Source organism: Ovis aries, chromosome 6, assembly GCF_016772045.2.
Source record: "Ovis aries strain OAR_USU_Benz2616 breed Rambouillet chromosome 6, ARS-UI_Ramb_v3.0, whole genome shotgun sequence".
In the NCBI taxonomy this organism is placed as follows: Eukaryota; Metazoa; Chordata; class Mammalia; order Artiodactyla; family Bovidae; genus Ovis; species Ovis aries.
In genome coordinates, this window is record NC_056059.1 from 15,942,475 (window position 1) to 15,964,450 (window position 21,976).

Genomic DNA, 21,976 nt, shown 5'->3' on the forward strand with positions numbered 1-21,976 from the left:
AAGCTCCAGGAGTTGGTGATGGACAGGGAAACCTGGCATGCTGCAGTCTGGGGGTGGCAAGGAGCCGGAGACAACTGAGTGACTGAACTGAGTGACTAAAATAGATATACCCAAGTTAAAAGGTGAAGAAATCTCAAAAGTGGTTTGTCTACAACCTATACATTACTTCTACATAGCGATTTTAAAGACTTTTTTTTTAATGTTAAAAAATGGTGTAGGAACTGTGTATTATTTGCCCATGGGACAACACCATAGTCACTTTAGTGCTTGCTATGTCTTTTACAGAACAAGAATGAAAACCCTGGCCCTAACTTTAACTGAAAGTTTCAACCCAAGAATTCTAAATCAAACAGATTCCTTTCCCAAGTTGTAACAGAATAACTGCTTCTATGAAAAATTTTCTACATATTTGTTCATCATATATACTTATGTTTTACACATTTATTAATCCTGCTACAATTCCATTAATCAAAAAGGATAAGGAAAACGCAAATACTGACTTAGGCAATACTATATGCTACTCAAATAAGCATTCAAGAGTTAACCAAGTATTAGGTAAAGCATGCTAGAAAACTGAAGAAATAACACAACTCATTCCTTTTAAGAATGAACCATGTTGGAGAGGGAGGGTGGGTTGGAATCAATAGCAGGGGAAATTATCCTATATCCCAGTATTCTAACTTGCTATCATTGTTACATCTTGATACTATAACAGCATTGAGGACCACAACCAATCTCATTTGTAATGTCCCTATCCAAGAATATGAACATTTAGCAAGCAATCAAATATTTATTTATGGTCAGTAAAACCTTAAATCTGGAGTCCCTTAAAAAAGGAAAATAAAAACATTCAGTGAAGCTTTCGACATCCCATCTATATTGAATGAAAAAGTTAAATATTTCTTCAGAAATGTCTTGAATTTCTAGTTCTCAACCTGAACAGAGTTCTTCCAACTTTAATAGATTCATAATTAACACTAAAATTTTCTAATCATTTGTAAGTTAAAATTAAAGAAGTTGTTTTACTTTGTGTCCTAACACCCAAAAGGGAAAAAATGTGATAAAGGGTGCTGATGTTCTCATATACAAAAGGCAAACATTTTAAAGGGAGTGTTAATTTATAAATAATGTGAAATACTGCTCTATTAGCTCTGTTTTTCTTTAAAGCTCAGTTAGATATGTAAACATCCTCTCTTTCTATCTTAAATCTAGTGGGCTGTCCCTTTAAACTCTGGTTTAATAAACACAGCTCTGAATTACTTAAAGAAATAAAACACTTTATTTACAAAATTCAAATATGTTCCAATTAAAAGCTGTCCCTTTATTAAACACCCACAAAGTTCCGAACATTGTACAAAATGTTCAAACACTTATTCATACTCTTTTGAAGCAAAGTTGCCTGTTCTGCCGCACTCATTTTTGCGTGACGTTGACATTTTAGCTCCACTGTCCTAAAAAGACCAGTTCTTCAAAATTTGCTCAAGAAACAAGTTTCTGATCCACTGAAGTAGATTATGAGGTTAATGCAGAAGTCACCTGGTGAAGTTTCTGTCGACTGTTACACTTAATGTCCTCTTCCTGATTAACAGAAAATGAAAATATTAAAAATATAGAAAGTGAACTTTAAGTAACACTATTAGCCAGAACTCAAGTTTAAAATCAACATTAGTTCTGGTAAAGTTCAATAAACATACTTTACCAAATTTAACTATTATTTATATTACCACCTTTTTGCTTTTCAAATTAATAATATAGCAAAGTAAAGCAGAAACAGATGAAAAAATTCAAAGGTAAAAGTGATATAAAATGAAACTGCATATTAAGGCTAAAAAAAGGAATACCATGGTGTTCTACATACTTGCTGGCAAAAAGAAATAAACGTTAGGAGCCAATACCATTTCTAGAAATTCAGTTATTTCAAGTTTTTCTCCCCCACTCACCTCTGAAACCACCACCCCCTCTTCCTCCTCTGAAACCTCCACCTCCTCTTCCACCTCTAAAACCACCTAAAAATAAAGGAAATATTCATTAAATAACTGCAATCTGTCATATTTTGATAAGCCTATAAACATCAATATATTTCTTACAATTATAAAGAACAGCGTTAGGTTGTTACAAAAGTCACTGCAGTTTCAGACCCTGAATTTTAAATTATAACTAGGCTCAAGCACTTCCTAATTAATCAAAATAGGAACCATTACAACCAACACACTTTTTCCAACGAGAAATAAGTTTGTTTACTCCTGTAACATGAAAACCCATGCTATGGGATTCAACGAACTCTTGGAGAGCATTTTCTGTATCCTGCTGGTTGTGGAAGATTCTTCCCTGCAAAAAGTTGTCAAAATGCTTGAAGAAGTTGTAGTCATTTGCCAAGAGATCAGATGAATAAGGCGAGAGGTCAGGTGAATTTAGCAAATGAGGCAAAACTTCACAGTCCAGTTTGTTCAAGTTTTGAAGTGCTGGCTGTTCGACATTAGGTCAAGTGTTGTCACGGAAAAGAATAGGGCCCATTCTATTGATCTGGCTGCAGGCACTGCAGTTTTCGGTGCATCTCATCAATTTGCTGAGGATACTTCTCAGATGTAATGGTTTCACCAGGATTCAGAAAGCTGTGGTGGATCAGAAGACTGGCAGCAGACCACCATATGGTGACCATGACCCTTTTTTTGGTGCAAGTTTGGTTTAGGGGAAGTATTTTAGAGCCTCTTCTCAATCCAACCACTGAGCTGGTCATCACTGGCATCATATAAAATCCACTTTTTGTTGCACGTCACAATTCAATCAAGAAATGCCTCATTGTTGTTACACAGAATGAGAGAGGATGACACACTGAAATGATTTTTTTTTATTTGCAGTCAGTTCATGAGGCACCCCCTTGTCAAGCTTTTTCACCTTTCCAATTTGCTTTAAATGTCAAACCACCATAGAATGGTCAATAAGTTCTTAGGCAACTTCTCGTGTAGTTTTAAGAGGATCGGCTTTAATGTGGCTCTCAATGGCTCGGAGTCACTTTCCAGTGGCCAGCCTCTGCACTCCTCATCAAGGCTCTCCTTTCCTTTGCAAAACTTCTTGAACCACCAGTGCAATGTACATTTGTTAGTTCCCGGGCCAAATGAGTTCTTGATGTTCCAAGTTATCTCCACTGCTTTATGACCCATTTTTGAACTCAAGAAAACTGCTAGATTTTGCTTTTTATCTAACATCGTTTCCATAGTCTAAAATACATATAAAATAAACAGCAAGTAATATGTCATTGTTGTTGTTCAATCACTACATCGTGTCTGACTCTTTCTGACCCCATGAACTGCATGCAGCACGCCAGGCTTCCCTGTCCTTCACCATCATGTTGATTTTATTCCAACAGTCCATTGAGTCAGTGATGCTATCCAACCATTTCATCCTCTGTGGCCCTTTCTCCTCCTGCCTTCAATCATTCCCAGCATCAGGGTCTTTACCAGTGAGTCGGCTTTTCACATCAGGGGCCAAAATACTGGACCTTCAACTTCAGCACCAGTCCTTCCAATGAATATTCTGGACTGATTTCCTTTAGAATTGACTGATCTGATCTCTTTGCAGTTCAAGACACCCTCAAGATTCTTCTCCAGCACCGCAATTTGAAAGCACCAGTTCTTTGACACTCAGCTTTCTTTATTGTCCAACTCTCACATTCATACACGACTAATGGAAAAACCACAGCTTTGACTAGACGGACTTTTGTCGGCAAAGTAACGTCTCTGCTTTTTAAAACGCTGTCTAGGTTTGTCACAGCTTTCCTTCCATGGAGCAAGCATCTTTTAATTTTGTGGTTGCAGTCACCATCTGCAGTGATTTTGGAGCCCAAGAAAATGAAATCTGACACTGTTTCTACATTTTCCCCACCTATTTGTCATGAAGTAATAGGACCGGATGCCATGATCTTTGTATTTTTACTGTTAATGTCATTAGCAAAAAATATAAAGCAAGAAATGTGCATTAAAATGAGGTATAATATAATCATATTTATTTAAGAATGTATTCTAATATCAAAGGGCAAAATTCAACAACGCAAAATTACAATTATTTCTGGACCAAGCTAACATATATTCACATATTTTATCTTGCAGAATTTTTTTAAAGATAAAAATGGAGAAATAGTAGTAGTTTCTCAATCCAGTGGAAAGAAAAAATCCTAGTTTACAACTTTTTAAACAAGTTTTGTTTTAATACGTTAGAAAAGTTTGTTACTTTAAAGTTCAATTTAGCCCTATTGTTAAATGTATTTGTACCTCAACTTTTGCTTATGGGATACACTTTTTAAACTGCACTAAGGCTTCTTAATTCTAAGAACAAAAAGTAGCAGACATGGGTGGTTTGGTTCTGGGAGTACTACCATGCCTGCTAAGTTGCTTCAGTCGTGTCCGACTCCGTGACCCAATAGACTGTAGCCCACCAGGCCCCCGTCTATCGGATTCTCCAGGCAAGAATACTGGAATGGGTTGGCATGCCCTCCTCCAAGGAATCTTCCCAACCCAGGGATCGAACCCATGTCCCTTATGTCTCCTATATTGGCAGGTAGATTCTTTACCACTAGCGCCACCTGGGAAGTACCATGGATACAACATTTAAGGTTAACTGAGCTGGAAACAGACACACTGATGTTCATATGCTGACAAGCTTTGAAATTTTAAAATTTTAAATTATTTTCTTCTATTATCCAATACATTTGGCTTCCTACTGCAGTCCCTACTTTTACTTATTTTGGGGGACAGTTTTGTAAAAGAATGATGAAACATAAAAAGAGAAATTATAAAGAAACAAACACATACGTCTAAAATACAATATAAAGATTAAGACTTTAAGAAAATAGAGTTGTGAATTTTTTAAACTATTTTATATAAGACTGAATATAGAATGGGAATGAGGGGATCTCCATTCAAATTCTCAAAGGGATACTTCCAAAGAAATAAATATATACATATCTCTTAAGAGATTATCTCCAAGTTATCTGGATCCCAAAAAGGCACATTTACAGGGTGAAACGTTCATTAAATTGAGAGGCAAAAGTGAAAACGAAATTCTCTTTTCTGATACAGTAACCCACTTGGCAGCTCCTCTTCCTTACCACTTTGGCTCTGTCCATCATCCTGTCACCCACCTAACACATCATTCCCAGATGCTGCATTCCAGCTCATCCCCAGCTTTACTTATCACCTAGCTGCCTACACAATAAATGTACCAAAGCTGTGGGGAAATACATAATATCAACATACTGAAACCAAAGCAATGAATTTATTGGTAATAATAGTCTTTGACATGACATCAGAAGACACTGGTTTTATTTCTGAGCTGCCAATTGTTTGATTAGGACAAATTAACATTTCTAAGCTTCCATTTCCTCATTCATAAAAATAAAGATATCACCCACCTTCATAAAGTTTTGCTAAATACTAATTAAAAAATTAAAATTCAATTAAGATAATCCTATACGTTATAGAAACTAAGCATTATTACTATGGTAATCTGCCAAAATTTGAAAGAGCCTAACTAAAAGAAATAACCATAAGAGAGGTTGACTTATATGAAAAATTAAATTGTACTCTTTAAATAGGCTGTGACTTTGAAATCTCATTAGAAGTTTTCCTCCATGGGGAACTTACCACCTCTGCCACCTCTGCCACCTCTGCCTCTTCCTCCTCCTTGACCTCCCCTGCCACCGCCTCTCGGAGGTCCCTTTTCACCAGGAGGTCGAGGTAGAAACCTCTGCAACGGCAGCAGCTTATATGGGTCTATATAAAACTGGAAGTAAAATAGAAACAATTAGTGTGATGAGCTGGGGGATATACAATATAATAATTAAGAACCGGTATACAATATAATAATTAAGAACCGACACACTAGACTCAAAACTGCCTGGGTCAAATCCCAACCCTCTAACTTCACTAGTGATACACTGAGGAAGTTTCCAGTGCTTTTAAGTAAAACTGTCCTAAGGTAGGTCATTCATTTATAAAACCAAGGATCTAGGTGTTAGCTTGACTCACCTTCTGTAGTTTTTTAAAGGAAGATGCTTTCATGTTCTCTGATAATTTAACTGAAAAATACTATTAATTTTATTAAGGAATAAACAATTATAATGAAAGATAATCTTCTGAATTCACATGTCATTTTTAAAATAACAAGGTTAGAATATACAGAAATATTCACGAAAAGTAAGAAATGAGTTTCCAAACAGAAGTGAAGTTTTTGTTTTAAAACTTCCAGGTCCACCATACTATTGCAGTAGCATCATCATATCAAAAACAAAGTAACTCAAATGGCACTGATCCAAATGACAATCATTTCTAAAAGCTTAAAAAAAGGAAGGCACACTTAAAGAGGCCTATCTTTTCAATTTATGTGGAAATATATTCCCCTGTCTTGATTCTCCTTTATGGTCCAATCTTAGCAATACTGCATCCACTTCAGTGAAGCACCAAGTTCAGTTTAATCAATACTTATCTCCAGAAAAACACAAATCATGACCTTTCAACAGGATTGCTACATCTTCCAATTAAAAAGGATACAAAATCTCTAAGCTGTCCAAATATTTCGTCCACTTTTCCAATTTGTTCTTTGTTTTCTAAATAAACTGGAGCATTGAAATAAGGTACTTTATTTTCATCTGTGGTACATTTACACACTATGTCATCTTCACAAGGGTGCAGGAACTCTCCTAATACTAAAATAGGACATAAAATTGTTAAAATATAAAACAGTTTCAAATGATATTGACCAACCTCTTCTAGAAGCTTTCCTCTTGGCTGCCTGGGATTTCACCAGCAAAAAAGCCTTCCTGGCTTAGTACCAACTCCACAAAATACTAGCTATGTGACCTGGAGTAAGGGTCTCACCTTTTCTATTCTTCAGTGCCTTCATCTTTAATGTAGGGCTAACAACAAAACCCTTGGCTAACACCTAGTACTGTGAGGATTAAGCACAACAATAAGTGTCAAGTGCTTAGAAAGTGCCTGGCATATTGAGACCACTCAACCTGTAAGTTATTTTGTTATAGTTACTATTATTATTTGATTAAATGCTATGCTTCATTCTATTGTCTCTTCTTCCTTCTCCCCATCCATAACTCTAAGACAGTCTGTTGTTCTCCTGCCTTTTCCCCCCCCTTCCCCTTTTAAAATTTCCCACTACTACCTTTTCACTGACTCTTCGATCCTTACCAAGAAAGTCTGGAATTTCATATAACTACCTTTATATCTAACTTCTATCCACCCCAAACTAAAATACTCACCATATTCCTATAAAACCAACTCTCAATTCCCATCACCCAAGTTCAAAATCAAGAATCTTTTATTTCTAGTATTAGTCAAGTTCTAAGTTTGTTTCCACTGAGATTTCTCTCCCATCTAACCCTTCCTTTTTTCTTCACTTTCCCAATGCTCTCAATGTGTCATGCATGGACTGTTACGGGACAGGACCTTTGATTCTAGCCACTGACCTCTACACCATTTTGCATACCGATCCAACTTTCTCTTCATATATTAGACTCTATTTATCCTGTCTCTTCTTTAATGCAGGCTTCTACTGTCAAATTTCTGTCTCACTTTCTAAAACTTCCACCCTATATCTTTGATAATTACCCCAAAACTGCTCTAATTAGGTCTTTATTATTTTTTTTACTCCCCTGTGCAGTTTCCCTTCTCAGCAAGTTGTGGGTTTTTTTGCTTTTTTTAAACTCACTTCACTTATTTAGGAGTGGCAATTAAGAGTCAGGAAACTTGGCTTTGTATCTCATATATATCCCTTACTGATCACTCATCACTATGACCCTAGCAAATAAACTTAACTCTGAATCAGTTTTCTTATCTGTAAAATGGGAACAATACGGGTAAGGACATAACATACCTATTTATATCTCCCTTTCAGCCAAAACTCTAGTTCTATATCCATGATGCATTTTAGCTGTCCTTCAGCTTTCTTACTTTCTACAGCACGATTTGAAGGCAGCTTACCGCCTCTCCGTAGGCCTGACTCCACAACTAAGAACCAATCCCCTGAGAAAGACAGCTGCTGCATCTGCCTTTCAGCACCAGACTCCTAGTCAAACTTACTAATAACACAGACCTACAACCTCCGCCCCCGACTCCATTCCACCCTCCGCGCCCAAGTAGGCCAAAATCTGAAGCCTACATACAAACTACTTGTTCTGGAGGTCCTTGGTCTTGGCCTTTGTTAAAGCCTCCGCGGCCGCCCCCTCGTCCGAATCCTCCTCTGCCGCCGCCGCCGCCTCTGAAATTACCGCCGCCTCCACCTCGGAAGTGGTTGTTGCTGCCGCCGCCGCGACCGAAGCCGCCACCTCGATTAAATCCTCCGCGACCTCCGCCCCGAAAAGACATGTTCGCTCCTACCTGATAAGAAAAACAGTGCGTGCCGTTCAGTCACTGGGGCCTCTGAGCCTCAATGAGAAACCATAAACGTGGATAACGATGATAACAGCAACTCTGCCACTTCAACCATGGCCATAGGGCCAGCGACTCGCCCGAAACGTGAGTGTGACCTGCCGACAGCCCTGTGAGCGCCGACCGACCACTCACGAGCCCCGTCGCCCCGGGTGACTACCTCCTCCCCGAGCAGGCAGGAAGGGCCTCAGCCGCATTCCCTCCCTCCCTCCGCTGGGTTCCACGTCCAACATTCTCAGACTAACTGGCCTCCTCCCGCCACTCACCGGTGCCACGTGCACCTCAGGCCCGGGTGCTCACACCCACTCGCCCGGTACTTCCGCCTCACACGAGCCTCTTCGGCCACCGTACCGGGACAAAACTGAAGAGGGGAGGGAATCACCTAGAACTCGAATAACTGGTTTAGAAAAAAAAGCCAGGCACCTGCGGAAGCAGGTAGGCTGTCGCCTGTCCAAAGAGCCGTCAATGCTAGAAGAGTATCAGTAATATCTCAACATCAACCGTTACTTTACGACAATCAGCTTTACTTGCCTACTGCCAGCAGAGGAAGTGACATACAATATCAGCGTCCTTTGAAGCATGACGTTGCAGGAAGTTCCGCTCTGCGGCGTTGCCCTTGGAGATAACTGGCGTCAGGGCCCGCCCCTCTCCCCGCGGCCCGGGAAGTTCCGGTTGGGAGCTGAGTGGAGGTGTGTGCTGTGTTGTTAGACTGCGCTGCGGTCATCTTGCTCGACAGTTGGTTGCGGCTCCACCAGTTGTCTATTGAGGAGACTTGAGCCGCGCTCTGCCCGGAAGGTGGATCTGTCCGCATCCGAACCCAGTGAAAGGGCTTGTCGGAGTTCTTTCGAGTCGTTTGTTTCTTCCGGATCCTTTGAAGTACGCACGATTGTGGGCAGTACTGTGTCCATCGTTTTATCCTATGGTTTCGCTAAGTTCAGTTCAGTTCATTCGCTCAGTCATGTCCGACTCTGCGACTCCATGGACTGTGCAGCGCGCCAGACCTCCCTGTCCATCACCAACTCCTGTAGTTTACTCAAACTCATGTCCATTGAATGGGTGATGTCAATCAACCATGTCATCCTCTGTCGTCCCCTTCTCCCGCCTTCAATCTTTCCCAGCATCAGGGTCTTTCAGATGAGTCACTTCTTCACATCAGGTGGCCAAAGTATTGGAGTATCAGCTTCAGTATCAGTCCTTCCAATGAATATTCAGGACTGATTTCCTTTAGGATGGATTGGTTGGATCTCCTTGCACTCCAAGGGACTCTCAAGAGTCTTCTCCAACACCGCAGTTCAAAAGCATCAATTCTTCAGCGCTCAGCTTTCTTGATAGTCCAACTCTCACATCCATACATGACCACCGGAAAAACTATAGCCTTGACTAGACGGACCTTTGTCAATGTTTCTACTTTTTAATATGCTTTGTTGGTCATAACTTTTCTTCCAAGGAGTAAGCATCTTTTAATTTCATGGCTGTAATCACCATCTGCAGTGATTTTGGAGCCCCCCAAAATAAAGTCTTGTCACTGTTTCCATTGTTTTCCCATCTATTTGCCATGAAGTAATGGGACCAGATACCATGATCTTAGTTTTCTGAATGTTGGGTTTTAAGCCAACTTTTTCACTCTCCTCTTTCACTTTCATCAAGAGGCTCTTTAGTTCTTTGCTTTCTGCCATAAGTGTGGTGCCATCTGCATATCTGAAATTATTGATGTTTCTCCTTGTGCTTCATCCAGCCCAGCATTTCTCATGATGTACTCTGCATGTAAGTTAAATAAGCAGGGTGACGATATACAGCCTTGATGTACTCCTTTCCCAATTTGGAACCAGTCTGTTGTTCCATGTCCAGTTCTAACTGTTGCTTCCTGACCTGCATACAGATTTCTTAGGAGACAGGTCAGGTAGTCTGGTATTCCCATCTCTCGAAGAATATCCATAGTTTGTTGTGATCCACACAGTGAAAGGCTTTGGCATCATCAATAAAGCAGAAGTAGATGTTTTTCTGGAACTCTCTTGCTTTTTTGATGATACAATGGATGTTGGCAATTTGGTTTCACTAAAGCAAGGGGGAAAAAAAGTTTGTGTGTGCGCTATTAAAGGAACTGTTGTCTGAAGGAAAGCCAGACCATATTTTTATCTTTTGTGCCATATAGTTTGTTCCTCTGCAAGTACATTTTGAGCGCAGACAGGAGGCAATGGCGACCCACTCCAATACTCTTGCCTGGAAAATCCCATGGGTGGAGGAGCCTGATAGGCTGCAGACCATGGGGTCGCTAAGAGTCGGACACGACTGAGCGACTTCACTTTCACTCTTCACTTTCATGCACTGGAGAAGGAAATAGCAACCCACTCCAGTGTTCTTGCCTGGAGAATCCCAGGGACGGAGGAGCTTGGTGAGCTGCCGTCTATGGGATCGCATAGAGTTGGACACAACTGAAGTGACTTAGCAGCAGCAGCAGCAGCAGCAGGACAGTCTCTACTAAAAGCCTTTCTCCACTCCTGCTTTTAAGTCCTGGATATTTGACTTCAGCTTCCACTAAAACTTAGCTCCCAAAGAAGGCTAGCGACCCTCCATTTGCTAAATTTGAATTATCTTTTTTCACTTGGATCTTCTGAGGCCTTACCTTGATGTTTACCTTTTTGAAAGAAGGTAGGGATTGGTATCTTTTTTTAGGGAGTTCTTTACATTGGAAGAACTTTGTAGACTTTAACTATGGATATTAGAAATCACAATATGTCACCTACACTAAAGTACAAGCTTCTTGAGAAAGCACCTAGCAATCATCAGATTAGATAAATGTACTTTAAATTCTATGCATCATACAGAGGCAGAATTATTCATAACAGCCCTACTCTATTTTGCTCTGTTTACATTCAGTGTTTTATCTCCAGTTCAGTTCAGTTCAGTCACTCAGTCATGTCCGACTCTTTGTGACCCCATGGACTGCAGCACGCCAGGCTTCCCTGTCCATCACCGACTCCTGGAGCTTGCTCAGACTCATGAGATGCCATTCAACCATCTCATCCATCTCATCCTCTGTCATTCCCTTCTCTTCCTGCCTTCACTCTTTCCCAGCATCAGGGTCTTTTTCAAGGAGTCAGTTCTTTGAATCAGGTGACCAAACTATTGGAGTTTCAGCTTCAGCATCAATCCTTCCAATGAATATTCGGGACAGATTTCCTTTAGGATGGACTGGTTGGATCTCCTTGCAGTCCAAGGGACTCTCAACAGTCTTGGTGTCTATTATCTCCAACTCAATGTGTTGAAACCATTGAACGCCTATGGAACCTTCAAGATTACATGATACCCCTTTATTTTCCATGTAAGAAACTGACAGAAGGGCAGAAACTTCCCCAACTAATTAGAGGGACAAAGTGAAACCATGGATTCTCACACCCCCTCAATCCTTTGCTGTATCACTACCTCTAGGCTCCCTCCTTCCTCTTTTCAAGTTTTTCATCATTCCAATTCCCTGTTTGTCTTCATGGTAGCATCATACTCTTGGTTTCTGAATCTTTGGACTCCAACATCTGAGCACTCTCCTGTCATGATCCCCACCCAACCTCGGTGGTAGTCTCTTTATTCAAAGCTATCTATTTCTATTCACTCCATCTAAAGTAGATTTGTACTGTAAATACAGGCCTCCTGTTGCCGCTACCACAGTCTCCTCTGTTATTTCTATCTTAAATCACCCAATATAACCTACAACAACTCAAAAGTCAAGAAATAATTGCAGTGAACTACAACATCCTCACATTCTGAGCATCTTTGGTGTCTTGAAATAAATGCCTCCACCCTTTTCTTCCTTCCATCTGTAATGCATGTGATGACATACTGAGCTTAATAAGAGTTTCCTCATACCATAGCCATCTTCATGACCCCAAACAGTTTCCCATTTCCCTTAGTAACAACTCTAAAGTAAAATTTCTCCATTGACTAGGCCTTCTGTATAATTAATTTTGTTTCCCTCCAGTGCTCTACACCATTTTTCTGCCCCATCAGACCAGCATCATTGCCTTGCTTCTCTTTCTCTGCCACTGGCAATCACCTCCTTCTTGGAAGAGCTCCATTTCCCATCCATTAGAACAGCCTTTTTCTATCCTTTGTACTCTGAAAGAATGATTGAATTAATTTTTATGTCTCAGAAAACCCTGCATAAAAATTTTATATACCCAGGTGACACAATGATGAAGAATCTGCCTACCAATGCAGGAGACACAAGAGGTGTGGGTTCAACCCCTGGGTTGGGAAGATCCCCTAGAGAAGTAAATGACAACCCACTCCAGTATTCTTGTCTGGTCTGGGAAATCCCATGGACAGAGGATCCTGGCAGGCCAGACTCCATCGGGTCACAAAGAGTTGGACAAAACTGAGCACACAGCACAAGTCTCCATCCCAGTGCATTAACATGATCAGCAGCTTATAGACATGTAGACATAAGAATCCAATAATAATTATCAATGCTCTTTTTTCCAACTATAGTAAAATATGCATAAACTGTACCACATTAATCATTTTGAAGTGCATAGTTAACATGGTTCACACTGTGCAACTCAGTGCTGTTTAAAGAACGGTATTTTTCTATGAATCTGTTTATTTTTGTCCGAGACTAAAACTTATTGGCCTACTCTGTGTCATTTCCTCCTCCTTACAAAGGATCTCAATTTTTTAAAAAAATTTTTTTATCAAATTAAAGTTACTGTATTAGAAGTTTTGGACACAGCAATCAGAGCAGAAAAAGAAATAAAAGGAATCCAAATTGGAAAAGAAGAACTAAAACTCTCACTGTTTGTAGATGACATGATCCTCTACATAGAAAACCCTAAAGACTCCACCAGAAAAGTACTAGAGCTAATCAATGAATATAGTAAAGTTTCAGGATATAAAATCAACACACAGAAATTCCTTGCATTCCTATACACTAATAATGAGAAAGTAGAAAAAGAAATTAAGGAAACAATCCCATTCACCATTGCAACGAAAAGAATAAAATACTTAGGAATATACCTACCTAAAGAAACTAAAGACCTGTATAGAGAGAATTATAAAACACTGATGAAAGAAATCAAAGAGGACACTAATAGATGGAGAAATATACCATGTTCATGGATTGGAAGAATTAATATAGTGAAAATGAGTATACTACCCAAAGCAATCTACAGATTCAATGTAATCCCTATCAAGCTACCAGCAGTATTTTTCACAGAGCTAGAACAAAAAATTTCACAGTTTGTATGGAAATACAGAAAACCTCAAATAGCCAAAGCAAGCTTGAGAAAGAAGAATGGAGCTGGAGGAATCAAGCTACCTGACTTCAGGCTCTACTACAAAGCCATAGTCATCAAGACAGTATGGTACTAGCACAAAGACAGAAATATAGATCAATGGAACAAAATAGAAAGCCCAGAGATAAATCCACACACCTATGGACACCTTATCTTCGACAAAGGAGGCAAGAATATACAATGGATTAAAGACAATCTCTTTAACAAGTGGTGCTGGGAAAACTGGTCAACCACTTGTAAAACAATGAAACTAAAACACTTTCTAACACCATACACAAAAATAAACTCAAGATTAAAGATCTAAACATAAGACCAGAAACTATAAAACTCCTAGAGGAGAACATAGGCAAAACACTCTCTGACAAAAATCACAGCAGGATCCTATATGATCCACCTCCCAGAATACTGGAAATAAAAGCAAAAATAAACAAATGGGACCTAATTAAACTTAAAAGCTTCTGCACAACAAAGGAAACTATAAGCAAGGTGAAGACAGCCTTCTGAATGGGAGAAAATAATAGCAAATGAAGCAACTGACAAAAACTAATCTCAAAAATATACAAGCAACTTATGCAGCTCAAGTTCAGAAAAATAAATGACCCAATCAAAAAATGGGCCAAAGAACTAAATAGATATTTCTCCAAAGAAGACATACAGATGGCTAACAAACACATGAAAAGATGCTCAACATCACTCATTATCAGAGAAATGCAAATCAAAACCACAATGAGGTACCATTTCACGCCACTCAGAATGGCAGCAATCCAAAAGTCCACAAGCAATAAATGCTGGAGAGGGTATGGAGAAAAGGGAACCCTCTTACACTGTTGGTGGGAATGCAAACTGGTACAGCCACTATGGAGAACAGTGTGGAGATTCCTTAAAAAACTGGAAGTAGAACTGACTTATGACCCAGCAATCCCACTGCTGAGCATACACACCGAGGAAACCAGAATTGAAAGAGACACGTGTACCCCAATGTTCATCACAGCACTGTTTATAATAGCTAGGACATGGAAACTACCTAGATGTCCATCAGCAGATGAATGGATAAGAAAGCTGTGGTACATATACACAATGGAGTACTACTCAGCCATTAAAAAGAATACATTTGAATCAGTTCTAATGAGGTGGATGAAACTGGAGCCGATTATACAGAGTGAAGTAAGCCGGAAAGAAAAACAGCAATACAGTATACTAACACATATATATGGAATTTAGAAAGATGGTAATGATAACCCTCTATGCGAGACAGCAAAAGAGACACAGATGTATAGAACGGACTTTTGGACTCTGTGGGAGAGGGAGAGGGTGGGATGATTTGGGAGAATGGCATTGAAACATGTATACTATCAGGTAAGAAACGAATCACCAGTCTATGTTCAATACAGGATACAGGATGCTTGGGGCTGGTGCACCGGGATGATCCAGAGAGATGATATGGGATGGGAGGTGGGAGGTGGGAGGGGGGTTCAGGATTGGGAACTCATGTACACCCGTGGCAGATTTATGTCAATGTATGGCAAAACCAATACAGTATTGTAAAGCAAAATAAAGTAAAAATAAAAATTTTTTAAAAGAAGAAGAAAGTAAAAAACAAAAACAAAGGGAGATGGGAGGGAAGTCTGGGAGGGAGGGAACATGGGTGTATCTATAGCTGATTCTTATTGATGTATGACAGAAAACCACACAATTATGTAAATCAATTATCCTTCAATTAAAAAATTAAAAAAATAAAGTTACTGTATAATATTAATGTTATCATTGTACAGTAGTTATCCATAATTTTTAAGTTTAATACTTGATTTATAGTTATTTTTAAATAGGATATCAATTCTCATGCAAATTGAGTAGGAGAGGAAACTTCAGTTATTTAATTTAGCAGAGTGCAAGTTGATTTTAATAAATATTAATCTTTTTATAGGCCTGCTGCTGCTGCTGCTGCTGCTGCTGCTGCTAAGTCACTTCAGTCGTGTCTGACTCTGTGCGACCCCATAGACGGCAGCCCACCAGGTTCCCCCGTCCCTGAGATTCCCCAGGCAAGAACACTGGAGTGGTTGCCATTGCCTTCTCCAATGCATGAAAGTGAAAAGTGAAAATGAAGTCGCTCAGTCATGTCATACTCTTCACGACCCCATGGACTGCAGCCCACCAGGCTCCTCCACCCATGGGATTTTCCAGGCAAGAGTACTGGAGTGGGGTGCCATTGCCTTCATGTATGTAAAAGTTATTTAATGCATAAATTGTTTCATCTTTGGCATGTGAGAGTACTTTCAAGTTTGGTCCTATGTCTTACCACTCACTAGCTTCTGATGGCTTCCTCACTCTCTGACACTGGATGTCTCTGTCTGACATACACTTTTCCTGCCTTACCCCTTTCTTTAAGAAGCCCAAAGAACACAATCTGGCACTAAGGGGTGGTCCTTGCTTCTGAATTATCATGAATTTTGTGTCTTATCATTGGACAGAGACAGAAGGTACATATTTTTAGAAAGAAAAAAAAAAAAGGTTGAACTGCTATGTCCAATTTAAATGTGAAATTCTCCTACCCTGAAATTAAGACATTTAACATAAATATTTTATTTACTTGAGCCTATATACATATTTATGTGTGTGTGCAGAAAACGTTGTCAAGTAAGTGTTAATGTTGTTATTAACAGACTGCTGAATCCTATTTAAGATTTTGTATCGGTTGGTATTTTGTTTAGGATTTTTGCAGCTATAGTGATAAATGAGATTGGTCTTTCTTTTTCTGTTTATTGTGCTGTACATACTGGCTGTCTTAATTCTGACTACAGAGGACTGTGTGGATGACTGTGTAGAAGAAGGTGGGGTGGAATGTGAGGTCTCGGGAGTTACCTATAGCTGACTTTTTCAAGTGCAGAGATTCCCTGAACACCAGGAAGTTGTGTGTACCAGGAATGGTTCTCTGCTTCTCCCGCCCCAGTGCTTACTCCAAGGACAGTCGGTTAGAATATGCGCCACAGAGAATCTTTGTAGGCTTTATCCTGGAGGAAATGTTGAGGTGAGTTTCCGAAGAATGGGGTACTGGCTCAACTGTTTTGCTCTTTATTTAATTGATCACCTATCTATCACTTCTCTTGGATTCCACCATCTCTACTTTGTGGTCTCCCTTATTCTGGATACAGTTGTCACCCACATCAGTTCAGTTCAGTTCAGTCGCTCAGTTGTGTCCAACTCTTTGCAACCCCATGAACTGCAGCACCCTCGTCTCCCTGTCCATCACCAACTCCTGGAGTCCACCCAAACTCATGTCCATTGAGTCAGTGATGCCATCCAACCATCTCATCCTCTGTCTTCCCCTTCTCTTCCTGCCTACAGTCTTTCCCAGCATCAGGGTCTTTTCAAATGAGTCAGCTCTTCGCATCAGGTGGCCAAAGTATTGGAGTTTCAGCTTCAACATCAGCCCCTCCAATGAACACCCAGGACTGATCTCCTTTAGGGTGGAGTGGTTGGATCTCCTTGCAGTCCAAAGGACTCCCAAGAGTCTTCTCCAACACCACACTTCAAAAGCGTCAATTCTTTGGCACTCAGCTTTTTTTACAGTCCAACTCTCACATCCATACGTGACCACTGGAAAAACCATAGCCTTGACTAGATGGACCTTCATTGGCAAAGTAATGTCTCTGCTTTTTAATATGCTGTCTAGGTTGGTCACAACTTTCCTTCCAAGGAGCGAGCGTCTTTTAATTTCATGGCTGCAGTCACCAACTACAGTGATTTTGGAGCTACATCAGTTTGCAGTTAATCTCTTCCTCTCAACTGTATGTCTTCTAGTAAATCCTCACTGTGTCCTCTTGATGGATTCCCTCTTCATTTTTCAGTGGTGTAATGGAATTATTTTTATATTTATTTTCACTGAGCTGTTGGGAGGTAAGCGATATAAACTATAGAGAATGTCAGTCATTGTGAGCTATTTATTGCATTTTCTCTTTGTTAACTGCTGACAAATAGGAAATTCATTTCCTTACCTTGACTTCATATCCAGTTGTTCTAACAAACTTTGACTTTAGAGCTAATAATTTTCAATTAATTTTATCTAAGTAGACAATCATTTCAACTACAAATAATGGCAATTTTGTCTCTTTCACGCCAATATTTATAAATTTTTCATATTTATTGCCTCTAATTATAACAACAGTATTGAAATATAGCATCCTTGATTTTACTCCAGACTCTGAGTTTGGCTCCAGTGTTTCACTAGTGTATGTTGTTGGTTTCTACATTTTATCAGGTTAATGATATTTGTTCTTTTCCTAGATTACTCACTTTTTAAAAATTAAAAATTGGTGTTAAACTCATATCATATACCTTTTCCATATCTTGTGGTATAATAATACAGATTCTCTCATTTAATCTATTATTTTAATTAAAGATTTTAGTATACTGAATTACACTCAGGAGAAATAACAACCTCAGATAGGCAGATAATACCATCCTACTGCAAGGAGATCCAACCAGTCCATTCTGACGAAGATCAACCCTGGAATTTCTTTGGACGGAATGATGCTAAAGCTGAAACTCCAGTATTTTGGCCACCTCATGCGAAGAGTTGAATCATTGGAAAAGACTCTGATGCTGGGAGGGATTGGGGGCAGGAGGAGAAGGGGACGACAGAGGATGAGATGGCTGGATGGCATCACTGGCTCAATGGACATGAGTCTGAGTGAACTCCGGGAGTTGGTGATGGATGGGGAGGCCTGGCATGCTGCGATTCATGGGATTGCAAAGAGTCGTACATGACTGAGCAACTGAACTGAACTGAATGGCAAAAAGCAAAGATAAACTAAAGAGCCTCTTGATGAAGGTAAAAGAGAGTGAAAAAACTGGCTTAAAACTCAACATTCAAAAAATGAAGATCATGGTATTTGATCCCATGACTTCATGGCAAATAGATGGGGAAGAAATGGAAACAGTGGCAGATTTTATTTCCTTGCTCTCCAAAATCACTGCAGATGGTGACCACAGCCATGAAATTTAAAAATTCATGCTCCTTGGAAGAAAAGCTATGACAAACCTAGATAACATATTAAAAAGACAGAGACATCATTTTGCCAACAAAGGCCCATATAATCAAACCTATGATTTTTCCAGTAGTCATGTATGGATATGAGAGTTGGACCATAAAGAAGGCTGAGCACCAAGAATTGATGCTTTTGAACTGTGTTGCTGTAGAAGACTCTTGAGAGTCCTGTGAACTGCAAGGAGATCAAACCAGTCAATCCTAAAGGAAATCAGTCCTAAATATTCATTGGAAGGACTGATGCTGAAGCTGAGGCTCCAATAATTTGGCCACCTGAATCAAAAAGCCAACTCATTGGAAAAGACCTTGGGGCTGGGAAAGATTGAAGGCAGGAGGAAAAGGGGGGCAACAGAGGATTAAATGGTTGGATGGTATCACTGACTCAATGGACATGAGTTTGAGCAAACTCCGGGAGATACTGAAGGATATGAAATCCTGGCATGCTGCAGTTCATAGGGTTGCAAAGAATCTGACCCGACACAGTAACTGAACAACAACACTAATAGATATCCTAATGTTGAACACCCCCGTATTTCTGAAATGGTCCACACTTGGTCATGATATCTTACTCTTTTGCTATATTGTGGTTTATGGTATATGGTTTGCTAACATTTTATTTAGGATCATTGCATGTATATTAATAATTAAGATTAGCTTATAGATTTCTTTCAAAGGCTTATCTTACCCAGTTTTGGATAAGTATGTCAGAGTATTGCTAGTAAGTCAGAGAGCTTTTTATCTTTTTTCATGTTCTGAAAAAGTTTAAATAACAGGAGAATGATTTTTCTTAAAAAAGTTGGTAAAACTTAGTATCTTTGGGAGTTTAAAATCTTTAATATTTCCATTTCATCTTAGCTATTAATTTATTTGAATTTTCTATCTCATCCCAAGTCAATTCTGATAATTCTATTTTCCTTGACTTTTTTTTTTTTTGATCTTCAGATTATTTGATAAATTGCACATGATTTTATCACTTAAATTTCTAAGTGACAAGGCACCAAGCCAATACTGGCTAACTTTAGTAAAAGAAAATTCAGTAAAAAATAACAGGATGTTCGCAAGTACTGACAGGTGGCTAAGAAACTAGGCTTAAGAATTAAAGATACTTAATAAGGCCTAAAGGAATCCAAGGAAGCTTATCTGTAGCTGAAACAGTCTGACCAGTATGCTGCTTCTTCTGCTGCAATAAATAATTCACAACTGTTTCTTTTGTTCTCTTATCACTTAACTCAAGACCCAAACACCAGAGAGACAGAGACTCTTTGATCAGTCCCTGGGCTATAAAAAGGAATGGAAGGAGGCTGGATATGGATTTCTCAACTTCCATTTGGAAAGCAGGTGCCTGGAATTACTCTCCTACCAAAAACAACTCATAATAGAAGAATGATAATTCCACACAGAAAATTGGGGCCCTATTATGAAGCACAACGGATGTTGGCAGCCCCCTAGAAATGACCACTTCAATAGCTAAATTTTCCTCTGAAATTGTCTTACTCTTTTTAAAAATTATTTCTCTTAATGACTCATGTTACTTATCAAGTCTGCTAGTTTTTTACTTTCTGGTTTATTTACTATTGCTTATGTCTTTATTTGGAGAAGGCAATGGCACCCCACTCCAGTACTCTTGCCTGGAAAATCCCATGGATGGAGGAGCCTGGTGGGCTGCCGTCTATGGGGTCGCACAAAGTCGGACATGACTGAAGCGACTTAGCAGCAGCAGCAGCAGCATGTCTTTATTAGTTCCTTTGTACCATTTTGATTCTTTTTCATTATTTTTTAAATAGTATCCTGAGTTATATGCTTAGTTCACTTTTCAGTACTTATTTGTTATAAAATGTTTGATATAATTTGGATATATAAATGCCTTTTTATTTTCTTCTATTCTTTCTAAGACTAGAAATTCCACCCCTGCTAGGGTTTAATATTTGTTTCAATCAAATTTCTTTTAGCGATAAGAGCCTTGATTCTAGTTTCAACAATATTATAAAGTATATCAATAAGAATGTTTTCAGGAAAACTGAAACCACTGTAAGTATTTTAAGCAGAAAAGAATATCAGAAACAGTTTGCATTCACATGGGATGAACAACAGTATACATTTATAATTTTCTCATAAGTCTTATCTTCCATCTTCTGCCATAAGAAAGTCTGAAGAGATCTGGGTATCATTGAGATTTCTTATAGAACATTAAATTGTTTTATTACACAGATGGCATTACCTTAATCAGAGCAGATAAGCAAGAGGTGGCCAGCATGCTGAATGCCTTGATAAGACATACATGTTCCAGAGAGCAGGTGACAAGTGGCACATGAGTAAAATTATGAGAAAACAGAGCTCAGATTTCTTCCAAGACATCTAATGTAAAGTAAAAGACAAATTATTTTGTCTTGTATTTCATTTCACAAAGAAGGAAGCATAAAATTTAGTCAGTCTTTTTGGAGATATTCCTTTTGGGGAATATTTGATTTGGGGGCAAATATTTCACACTGAAGAAGAACGCTTTGGTTCCCAGAGCAGGAAAGAGTTCTGCAGTAATCCAGAAGACCCTGTGGTATTGGAGGTATCACAGGTGGGAAAAAACATTACAGAGTGTTTGAGGAAGACCCAGTGGAAGCACAGCACCCTCAAGCTCTGCAGCAAGGCCATGCCATCTGCAGCAGAGAATTATATTCTTTTTGAGAAACAACCTATGCACTACTGAACACTGGCAAATGTGAAATGACTGATATGTCGCTGTGTGAGAAATACACACTACGAGCTGGGTCCTAGCAGACCCTGAAGTACAAGGTTGAACAGGCCTAGCAAAAACATGAGATGAACCTGTCACATCTAGAACAAACAGCACAGAGAAGCAAAGGGAACAAGCAAGGTACTTGAGCAGGTGGCCCAGATTTCTCTCTTTTCCCCCAAATCCAAGCTTGTACCCGTGTCCCTCAGCTCACACCTGTGACTCTATGCGAACCCTGGTATGAGCAGCTGAAGGAGAAGAGAAACGTTTGAGTTTGCTTCACAGATGGGTTGGCTCTGTACGTAGGTACAACCTGAAAGTGGCAGCTGAACAACAGCCATGCTTGGTAATTGTCTGAAAGACAGTGGTGGAAGAACGTCCTCCCAGTGGGCAGAGCTTCAGCCTGTACACATGGCTGTCCACTTTGTGTGGGAAAAAAAGAGGCCTAAGGTTAGGCTATATATGGAATCACAGGCAGTAGTAA

The 21,976-nt window shown here is 39.4% G+C and overlaps 1 protein-coding gene across 6 annotated transcripts in view; it reads right to left on the reverse strand.

Annotated features, from left to right (window-relative positions):
• Nucleotides 1–1,256: 1,256 nt before the first annotated feature.
• The window catches only part of GAR1 (GAR1 ribonucleoprotein), a 79,248-nt gene continuing 58,528 nt past the window's right edge, over nt 1,257–21,976 (reverse strand). For 2 of the 6 annotated variants that reach the window (XM_060416800.1, XM_060416799.1), the window contains 6 exons: nt 8,171–8,384; nt 6,546–6,700; nt 6,024–6,083; nt 5,640–5,778; nt 1,941–2,006; nt 1,257–1,578 (listed from right to left, as the gene is read on the reverse strand). In XM_060416800.1, coding sequence (XP_060272783.1) covers nt 1,565–1,578; nt 1,941–2,006; nt 5,640–5,778; nt 6,024–6,083; nt 6,546–6,700; nt 8,171–8,372 — 636 coding nt within the window. In that variant the 5' untranslated portion in view covers nt 8,373–8,384 and the 3' untranslated portion in view covers nt 1,257–1,564. Of the gene's footprint in view, nt 1,579–1,940; nt 2,007–5,639; nt 5,779–6,023; nt 6,084–6,545; nt 6,701–8,170; nt 8,385–8,595; nt 9,003–21,976 lie in introns of those variants that run through there. The other 4 variants (XM_012179511.5, XM_004009621.5, XM_060416798.1 and 1 more) reach the window with 4 other exon arrangements.